Raw genomic sequence first — 10,531 nt, 5'->3', positions numbered from 1 at the left:
ACCCATTATTAGTCATTTATAATAACATATGATCACCAAATTCTAATGTTGTAACATTTCTGTTTATCCGGCAAGTTACTACTGTCCTGCCAATGGTTCTTTCACCGAGGGCATTGCATGTCCAGTGGGTCATTATTGCCCCATAGGCACACATCAACCAAATCAGCACCCTTGCCCAGCAGGGACCTTTAATCCTCATACAAGAATGGCCAGTGATCAAGACTGTTTACCCTGCCCTCCAGGTATAGTTTCTACAAACAACTGAACTGCTATCAAGACTTTTTTTGCAGAGTTATGTATCTGTTATCCTCCAAGGGTGATACTGCCCTATTTTTCACAGCATTTTAGTCGCACCATTTCAGTTGTACTCCCCAGTGCTTTTAGCATCTGTCAAAACTCAGCTATAAAAATATCTGCCATACTTTCTGCCTTGCAGGGCTTTTCTGCGAGTCTCCTGGACAGAGTGCTGTGTCTGGACCATGTGTAGCTGGACACTTTTGTCTCTCAAGAGCTGTGTCCCCCGCACCTGTGGATGGAGAAACAGGTGGCAAATGTGCCCAGGGACACTATTGTCCGGTAGGGTCCTCATATCCAGAACCATGTCCACCGGGCTTTTATAGCAACAGCAGTGGGAACACTAAGCAGTCTGACTGTTTGCCCTGCCCTGCAGGTCAGTAGCTCTCTTTTAGAAACATCAAATGTCTTTTTAAATAATTTCTTTGCACATTTTATCATTTTCTCTCTTGTAGGATTTGCTTGTTCCAGCAGGGGGCTCTCCTCTCCTTCTCATGTGTGTCAGATGGGCTACTTTTGCCCATCGGGTCAAAATTCCAGCCAGCCTGCCCATTACATCTGCTCACCTGGGCATATGTGTCCACCTGGCAGCACCACACCCATCCCCTGTCCCATCGGGACTTATCAGAATTTAAAGGGACAGGTCAGTTGAAAAAGAAGCATGCACCTAAACTCTTTTGGGCAGTTTCCCGAACAGGGCTTAAGCTAATCCCAGACTAAAATCCTGTACTTTATTACCATAGGCAGAATGTTCTGTCTGCCCGGCTGGATTTTTTTGTGCTGGATCTGACACAGCGATAGGTGGAACCTCCACACCTGTTCCTTGTCCTGGGGGATATTACTGCCCTGCGGGTACTGGAAAACTTGCTTTAAAAACATGATGGGAAACCTCATATTATCACTAAATATTTAATGTATTTTTAACAGGTGCGGAGTCAGGATTGAGCTTCCCCTGCCCTGTGGGCACTTTTAATGGTCAGTTAGGCCTGTCCAATGTGGATCAGTGTGTCCCCTGCCCCCCTGGTAAATATTGCAGTTCATCTGGCTTGGACGCCCCAACGGGTAACTGCTCTCCAGGGTAAGTTCATTAGTTTCACTCAGCTGCTGCATCGTTGGCTCTCTAACTTCCTGTCAAATACGACAGGTCTGTTTTTTTAATGCTTTTTTCAAGCTAATCTCCACGATTTTGCAGTTTTGTGTGTCACCAGGGTGCATCTCTACCGGAGCCAGTTGGAGACTCCACTGGAAGCAGATGCACAGCTGGCTTATATTGCCCGGCGGGTGCCAAGCATACGGAGCCCTGTCCTCCAGGCACATTTGGTTCAATAGAAGGTCTTTTTTCAACTAAGGCAGCATATGTATCAGTATGCTCTTGCTGTTAAATATGGATGATTGACACTAACATCATGGGTGTTTTAATAGGAGCATCATCTGTACAGATGTGTCAGCCGTGTACACCGGGGCAGTACTGTGCTGAATCTGGCCTGAGTTCACCCTCTGGTCCCTGTAGTCCTGGATATTACTGTATTCAAGGGTCACACTCCCCTACACCTCAAAATTACAATGACTCTGGTAATTACCACAGTGATTGATCATTCACAAGGTCACGGATGTGAAAGCATTGTACCAGTACAACCCGCATTTTTGCGTGAACATGTGACATATTTCTGTTTATGTGTCATTAGCCTCTTTCACACAGTAATTCTGGTATATTACCATGAATTTACCAGTAAATACAAAAATTTGCTGTTCACACATGCAGTGACGTTCCATCTTTTTACCAGCAAGTCTTTTGATTCACACATCAGTATCAAAAGCCGGTAAACTCGGAAAGAAAGTGGAAGTTACCTGTGGCGCGCGGCCGGCGAGCTCAGTGTCGTATTTGTAAACAATGGCGGATTATGACTTAATATTGTCTGTCCGTATTTTGTTGTTTTCACATCTGTGGCAAACGGTCGCGAAGTTGCTCGTGACCAAACAAATTGAGTGAGGCGGCGTCAACCTGCGTGTGCACATTAGGCTTCACAGATGGTGTGCTAAGGACGTCGGCAATATGGCAAATAGATGGTAAGCTGTTTTAAACAACTTTGGTGAAGAAATGTGGATGTTAACTTCAGTTGTGCTCGACTTTAAGCAGCATGTGTGTGGAAACGTCCGTAAACAGTTCGAGGGTAAACGCGTCACCTGTATAAAAAACGTTCTGATTGGCCCGATCTGTCAGCGCTGTCTGACGTCGTCCGTTCTAAATGCCGGTAATCCTATATTTTTCGTTCACACATAGCGCTTACCTGTAAATTACTGGTAATCTTACAACCTGTCTTACTGGTAAATTGGGAGCACTGATTTACCGGAAAGGTTCTGTTCACACATGACATGTTAACGGCAATTTACCAGTAAATTACCAGTAAAGACTGTATGTGTGAAAGGGACTATTGTCATGTATTGGTTACTCAACTGTTTTGTCCTATTTTCTTATCATTGTCGCTTCAGTTTAGGGTTAGATTTACAAGGAATATATCCTTATACAAACCCAACTCTAACCCTAATGCCAGGCGCCAATGGTTTAAAAATCATAAAATATAAAAAAAATAAATCATGAGAAAAAGGTATAAACCAATACTTAAAGTGACATCCTAACGCAAACACCAAATCTAACCCTAAACCCCCAGTGATTTTAAAAACGGACAAAACAGTTGGAAAAACGTGTCAGTGTCACGGAAAAGTCATGTAAAGACAAATTTACGTGACTACAGGTACATCATTTTTATGATACAGGGTTGTTAATGTGCTGAATGTGTTCCAGAATGTAAAGTATCTGGGACGATTCGTTCAGTCGGGCAGGTCGATCCTGAGATTCGGTTCATTGGGGATGTCTGTCCTGCAGGCCACTACTGCCCGATGGGAAGTACACAACCAGAGCCCTGCCCACCAGGTAAAGTCTGAACAACAATTTGTAGTAGATGGGTGGTTTTATAAACATTTTGACCTTTTGCACTTTGTTTTTATTTTCTTGTAAACTTTTTTTAATATTTCAAATCAATAAACTTTTGAAGTATTTTGCATCATATGTTGGGTGTAAATGCAAAGTATTTTGAAATTGCCTTCCACAGACTGAGTTGGAACTTGGAAAGCAAATAGAGGTCCTAGCCTAAGAAAAATTTCACATTACATTAAAACATTTCACTATGTAAAAATGTATCTTATAATTTCTTTTATATATCTTATAATGTATTTCAGAGAAATTATTTCTTCAACGGGCTATACTGAAGTAAACTGACATTAGTCTAAATTTAACAAAATTCTACATTTATACTAAAATAATACATTAAAATTAATTAATTAATGTTTTTCACATTTACATACATTACTGTGCAAAAGTCTTAGGCCACCACCACCAGACTTGTTGTTTTAGAAGTTTTAATGTCCATACATTTTTATTTTTCAATCTATTTTATTAAGATACAAACAGAAAATACAGGAAATATGTACAAAAAATAAAAATATATTTTATTAGGACTAAATGTCTTCTTTAGGCATCTTCAGTGTTTAGTGTGACCTCTCTGGCACTAAACACATCTTGAGCATTTTTGAGCAGAATGAAGTAAAAATACTAATTTCTTAAAAAAATTTAATTATGATTTAATTTTATTTAGATTTAAGAGATCCTGCAGTTCCCCGCTATTGCTCAAGTGGAAGGGGAGTTTACCATAAAAACTTTTTACATTTTTATACAGTTTTTAATACTATATACACATTTTCTGGATGTATTCTATTAAAGAGACTGAGAAACGATTATATATGATCACTAACAACGAATCTAATTCTGGCATGGTGTCCTAAGACTTTTGCACAGTACTGTAGATTCGGAATGGTGCATTCAATCTGTCTATTTCATGAGATCCTGGCCATCAAACCCTTCACCTTGGTGGTGCTAGTACTGTACAATGCTTTACCAGTTGAGCTACAGGAATTCTCATTGGTGAATAACCAAATAAACTCGCATTGTTCTGTATTACAGGTACCTTCCTGGGCCGATGCGGTGCTATGTCTGAGACAGACTGCCATCCATGTACCCCTGGATTCTACTGTCCAGATTGGGGTGAGAGCTCTGTGATGCTCTGTCCTGAGGGTTGGTTCTGTCCAGCCGGTTCTGTAACAGGAGAACATCCTGGTAAGACTAACAAAGATGAAAAGCATATCGTCCACTGAGCATCAGTTAATCTAAGGTACAGAGTAGATATAAATAGACACAGTCCATTTATGTTTTAACTAGCCACAGCACCTCGACAGGGTTGCCCTACTGCTGTTTGATGTCTAGACATAGCCTATTTATATACTGCCAGTATTTTAACTTTATGATCCTGTCTGCTTAGACCGCCAGTGTCCGCCTGGCCACGCTTGTCCATATGGCAGTGTCGATCCCATCATATGTCCACCTGGTACTTATCAGCCTTTGCCTATCCAGCCTTACTGTCAACCATGCCCACCAGGTAAACATTATATTTAAAAGCAAGGTCACATCAGATACAGCTATAGTATGAATAGGATTTTTTTTGTACTATTGTACATTCTTTCTTTCTGATAGGATTTTACTGTTTGGAGGGTAGCTCTGCCCCTCTGCCCTGCCCTGCAGGTACTTTGAGTATGGTTGAAAGGTTGCGTTCTCGACTGGACTGCACTCCATGTCCACCAGGGTACTACTGTAACGTCAGCGCATTAACCCGCCCTTCAGGTCTCTGTTCTGCAGGTCAGTGGCACAGAGATCGCAAAGAGTCTCATAAGTCGGTGTATTTTCATTTAAAATCAGATTTTTTATTCTGAAAGGTCATTTCTGTTCATCTGGTGCAACTGAGCCTGCCCCCGTCTCACAGATGTTTGGAGATATTTGTCCAGCAGGATACTACTGCCCCGAACAGAGCAGCACTCCGTTACCCTGTCCTGTTGGGTTCATTCTTACAGACAAAGGGGGCACTTCTTTAAAAGACTGCACCCCTTGCCCTCCAAGCAGATATTGCATTGCACCAGGATCCTCTCAACCTTCAGGTTAGATCAGTCTTGAGCAATAAAGGCACACTCCTATTCACTCTTCAAACTAATTGGAAATATATGCAGGAACATTGTGTGTGTGAATTTGGCAAGCACGTTGAATAATAAATCATCTTTAAAGGGTCACTCCACTTTTTTTGAAAATATGCTAAATATGTTAAATATTTGATTTTTACCGTTTTGGAATCCATTCAGCTGATCTCCGGGTCTGGCGCTAGCACTTTTAGCATAGCTTAGCATAATCCATTGAATATGATTAGACCATTAGCATCACATTTAAAATTAACCAAAGAGTTTCGCTATTTTTCCTATTTAAAACTTGACTCTTCTGTAGTTACATTGTGTACTAAGACCAACGGAAAATTAAAATCTGCAATTTTCTAGACAGATATGACGAGGAACTATACTCTCAAACTTGTGTATTAGTCAAGGACTTTGCTAATGTAACATGGCCGCAGCAAGCGTAGTGATGTTGCGCACTGCCCGAAAATAGTCCCATGCTATTGAAAGTAACCAAGGGGACACAATGTAACTACAGGAGAGTCAAGTTTTAAATAGGAAAAATATTGAAACTCTTTGGTTATCTTTTAGCGCGATGCTAATTCAATGGATTGTGCTAAGCAATGCTAAAAGTGCTAGCGCCAGTGCTAAATAACTCTTTGGTTGTTTTTGGGCGCGATGCTGGTGGTCTAGTCAGATTCAGTGGATTGTGCTAAGCTATGCTAAAAGTGGTAGAGCCAGACCCGGAGTTAAGCTTAATGGATTCCAAAATGGTAAAAATCGGATGTTTGACTCTGGGGGAGCTGGAAAATGAGCACATTTTCAAAAAAAGTGGAATGTCCTTTTAAAGTGATAAGGAAAGATCCATGTGTTATTTTGGCCTTCAACAGGGTTTTGCGCACCTGGGTACTATTGCGTTGGAGGTGCGCACACTTCAGCACCCCAGGCAGTGCCCTCTCAGCAAACCTGCTTTTGTGACCTCACACCAGTGCCCCAACTTCAGAAGTATGATCTTTGCATGAAAAAGCACAACCTAACCTGCTCGGTTCACACTCGTGGTACGATTTTATTGTGGAGTCCAAACTGTACAAGATAACTAATAAGTCTGTTAAAACTAATTAACATTTTTTCAAGAAGATGCTGCTGAAATCTGGACTGCTCTGGATCTCAGGCTCGCATTGGATGAAGCCCAATCTGAGCTTTATAGGGAATCATCTCAGGATATTACAAATACATGCGCTGGCTTCAAAGGAGACATTTGTCCTATAGGTAAACAATGCGTTGTGTCAGTCTGCAGACTTGCCATGGCTCTTAACTTGGGTTATATTGGGTGTAATCTGACCACATACACCATCACACCACTTAGTAATTATACTGCATAATTGACTTAGTGAATCATCTCTGCAGGATCATATTGTCCTGTGGGTTCGATGCTACCTCAACCCTGTGATGCTGGCTCTTATTGCAATCAGACTGGACTACACACTCCTGTAGGTCTATGCTTTGCTGGATTCTACTGTCCCACAGGCTCCTCAGATCCAAACGCTGTGTTATGTCCCTCTGGACACTACTGTCCCCGTGGCACACCATTACCCCTGCCCTGCCCACAACGGACACTGAGAAGTAAGTTTACCTACGCTAACAAAGAAATACCAAAAAAAAAACATGCTGTACATTTGATCGAGCACACATACTGAAATAAAATATATATATACTGTACCTTGTAACACACTGTAAGTCACTTTAGATTCGCCAAATGCATGTAAATGTAATACTTTTTTAAGAGTACCTATTGCTTGTTCGATCCAAAGCCATCCAATACTTTTACAATATTCATTATTAAAGCAATAAGCCCCAAGAAGCAGTGGGTTACCAGTGCATTTTATAACAGCTAAGGGGCGTTGTTAGGCACGACGCGAAGCGGAGTTATAAAATGCACTGTAAACCCACTGCTTCGTGGGACTTATTGCTTTTATAAAACGGTTACTTCATATACATAGCAGGATTTCATAAAATAAAACACAAATAAGTTGTAATTATATCAGTACAAATTTTAGTCTTCCGCCAAACAAAGTAGTTCCTCAGAATCAAGTGTGGTTGCAACAGAGCAAAGTTCACAACCAACACAGACGCAGCAAAGACACAATGAAAATATGATTTACGACTGTGGTGTTTATTTTATAAATCAACATTCATCTAATTTAATTTATACATTAACATTTATATCGTGCAACTGTTGAAGTGATGATCAAATATGCTTGGAAGCATGCTGAACTCTTTCCCCGTCAGCGTTTTTTAAAAAGTTACCACCCAGTTTTAGTTTAATACCTTACAGAAAAAATATCTTCTTTAAATAAACATAAAATATCAAATGAAAGAACAGACCATTCGCTTTCAAACAACAACAACAACAAAAAACGTTTCATCCTACCTTCATTTGTTCTCTTATCTGTTATCACCTCTCAAATTTTCAGGAGATAATTCCATTTTTGTGAAAAACTTTTGTAAGAGATCAGATTCAGAGCCATCAAAACTTAAACGTCACGCTAAATCCACCACAACGCTGTTGTGTCGAGTGAATGCGTCTGTGTTTAAGTTGTGTAAGATTGCCATCTAGTGGACAATAGCGGAAACATCATTTTAAGACAAAAACAACTCAGAGAACATTTTCTCTTTATTGACGAAATGACTCAAAAATATTTATTGACATTTATCTGGATATCGCCATAATTGTGCAAATGTAGAAAAATTAAAAAATGATTAAAGACTGTAGTGTTTATTTTCATAAATCAGTATGTAGCAACACTGGCGCATTGATACTTCTGTAAAGCTGTCTGAACCGTGGGGTTACCGGGTATTTTATCACGGCTTAGAACCCGTTTCAACCAATCAGAATGAAGAACCAGAACGAGCCGTTTTATAATCTCTAATAATATGTGACCCTGTCTAATCAAATTATTGGAATTTTGATTTCAATCATTGATTTCACACGTTTCAGTAAGACTCAAATATCTACACTGTTAAAAAAATTATAAAAATTAAATTGAAATAACTTTAACTAATTCTGCTTATTTATTATAATTTATAGCAACTCATTAATTGTTATTCCAAGTTGATTAAAGTGCAACAAGATTTTTTTTACAGTGTTTCTGCCATTTATAATCATATTGCTCTCTAGTTAAGGTTTGGTGTCTATTGATCTCTAGTCTCTGTATTTATTGCCTATAAGCATTATGCTTCCCATTAAACAATTATAAAGCTTTCAGAGCTCTTTCTGTTGGTGTATTATCAATCATTCAATGACAGGGCAAGTGCTTTGACCTCTTCTGGAAGCTGTTTACTGTTTTATAATACTGAACAGGTTCTCCTGGGGGATCTAGTGTTGAAGACTGCCAACAGTGTCCACCTGGGTATTTCTGCGAGCATATAGGCCTAACAGAGCCATCGGGTTTGTGTTCAGAGGGATATTACTGCCCTGGAGGACAAAACTCATCCAGACCAGCAGAGTATCTGTGTGGTGCGGGTCACTTCTGTGAAAGGGTAAGAGTTGCAACCCTAAGAGAGATGTCATGTCAATTCAAATGAAGTTTTTTTATCGAAAAATTATAGCAATTTACAAAAAAAAAAAAACGTATTTTCATAAAATTGCACTTGCAATAGTCTTTTTCAAAGATTTCTGTTGGATAAATTGTACATTATTAATAAACATTTCCATGTCCAACATTATCTTTTCACAATTAATCTTAAAATACTTTCTGCCAATAATAACTGTAAAATTATAAACCAGTTAAAGGTATAGCGGAAGATTTTCCGTAATTTTAGAAAAGACCCGCCTTTTAAATTTTTGTATATTATTAAACTGTACCTGTCAAAATGATTTGCAGCAACCGGGTCACTGTGTGTTATTCGTTTTGAATGGTTGTTATCTGGGAATAACATACCTTGGAATGTCGCAAGTTGCCAATCAGAATCAAGCATTCCAACAAGCTGTGTAATAATCAAAACTAACAACTTTTACCTCCCCCAATATTTATGCAACGACTGCATAAAAAATGTATGATAATGGCAATGTGGCTATCGTGTGACATTGCCTTATGTCATTGCTGTTTTTAGGGAAGCGTTATTGAGAGACCATGTTTCCCTGGAAGCATTCAGCCCAGTGTAGGTCAGCACAGATGTGAGCTGTGCCCTGCCCGCTTCTTCTGCCCTGAGAGTGGTAGGCATAACATTTCAATAAATTAACATATAAACAGTCCTTTGTCTTTGCTTATGGATTTTTGATATTATACTAGGAATGATACACCCCACCCCATGTCAGCCTGGCTTTTATTGTTCAACTGGTTCAGCCAATCAACATCCATGTCCACCAGGGACATATGGAAACCAGTCTGAATTAGCAGAATCTTCTGAATGCTCTCTGTGTGACCCTGGAGCCTTTTGTATGGGGCCAGGTATGAATGTTGACTCCTGTGCACGTTTGGTTACCTGGGTTTTTATTGCGGTGACATTTTTTATTTCTATCCAGGCAATAACTTCCCAACTGGCCCTTGCAGTGCGGGATTCTTGTGTTTTGAAGGGGCCTCGGTTCCATCACCTACCGATAATAAAACTGGAATGACGTGCCCGTCTGGTTTTTATTGTCCTGCTGGTATTTTCGCACCTATACCTTGTCCCAAGGGCACATTTAGGTAACACATAAAAGCACAAAACAATGCTAAATGAATACTGTGCAACTTCTAAACAGTGCCCACTGCTGCTTTTTGTAACCTAAGCTTTATTTTACAGCAATCAGCTTCAACTGTCAGAGCTCGGTCAGTGCCAAAACTGTACACCAGGATTTTATTGCTCAGAGTCAGGTCTGAGAGCAGTCAGTGGACCCTGCTTGCCAGGTTAGAATCCTATTATCTACTGTTTGCATGACTTCTTGTTTGTTTAGTGTTTAATATGACATGTATTATTACAGGGTTTTATTGCAGTGAAGGATCTCCAACTGCAGCTCCTGTTTCGGCCGTGTTTGGAGATGTTTGCCCTCCAGGTCACTATTGTGAGATTGGGAGCCCTGTGCCAACTCCCTGTGCATTGGGCAGCCAGCGTTCTGATACTGGGGGAAAGGGTGCAGAGGACTGCATGCCTTGCCCTGCAGGTAATGGTCTGTTCTGGATATATAATGTGTGCCCCTCCATGCCTGGAA

The 10,531-nt window shown here is 40.1% G+C and overlaps 1 protein-coding gene across 1 annotated transcript in view; it reads left to right on the top strand.

Annotated features, from left to right (window-relative positions):
- The first annotated feature begins 205 nt into the window (after positions 1–205).
- Positions 206–10,531, top strand: part of LOC129437982 (uncharacterized) — a 30,826-nt gene continuing 20,500 nt past the window's right edge. Inside the window, exons 1-21 of the mRNA XM_055196431.2 lie at positions 206–242; positions 437–670; positions 750–937; positions 1,038–1,146; positions 1,222–1,372; positions 1,487–1,626; positions 1,717–1,866; positions 3,098–3,226; positions 4,313–4,465; positions 4,668–4,784; positions 4,880–5,041; positions 5,119–5,337; positions 6,231–6,398; positions 6,478–6,609; positions 6,748–6,963; positions 8,702–8,880; positions 9,454–9,556; positions 9,633–9,791; positions 9,866–10,028; positions 10,126–10,229; positions 10,304–10,483. Of these exons, the coding sequence (XP_055052406.2) occupies positions 206–242; positions 437–670; positions 750–937; positions 1,038–1,146; positions 1,222–1,372; positions 1,487–1,626; positions 1,717–1,866; positions 3,098–3,226; positions 4,313–4,465; positions 4,668–4,784; positions 4,880–5,041; positions 5,119–5,337; positions 6,231–6,398; positions 6,478–6,609; positions 6,748–6,963; positions 8,702–8,880; positions 9,454–9,556; positions 9,633–9,791; positions 9,866–10,028; positions 10,126–10,229; positions 10,304–10,483 (3,193 nt within the window). The remainder of the gene's footprint in view (positions 243–436; positions 671–749; positions 938–1,037; positions 1,147–1,221; positions 1,373–1,486; positions 1,627–1,716; positions 1,867–3,097; positions 3,227–4,312; positions 4,466–4,667; positions 4,785–4,879; positions 5,042–5,118; positions 5,338–6,230; positions 6,399–6,477; positions 6,610–6,747; positions 6,964–8,701; positions 8,881–9,453; positions 9,557–9,632; positions 9,792–9,865; positions 10,029–10,125; positions 10,230–10,303; positions 10,484–10,531) is intronic.

The sequence above is a fragment of the Misgurnus anguillicaudatus genome, chromosome 24, assembly GCF_027580225.2.
Source record: "Misgurnus anguillicaudatus chromosome 24, ASM2758022v2, whole genome shotgun sequence".
In the NCBI taxonomy this organism is placed as follows: Eukaryota; Metazoa; Chordata; class Actinopteri; order Cypriniformes; family Cobitidae; genus Misgurnus; species Misgurnus anguillicaudatus.
This window is presented reverse-complemented; position numbering and strand designations above follow the sequence as displayed.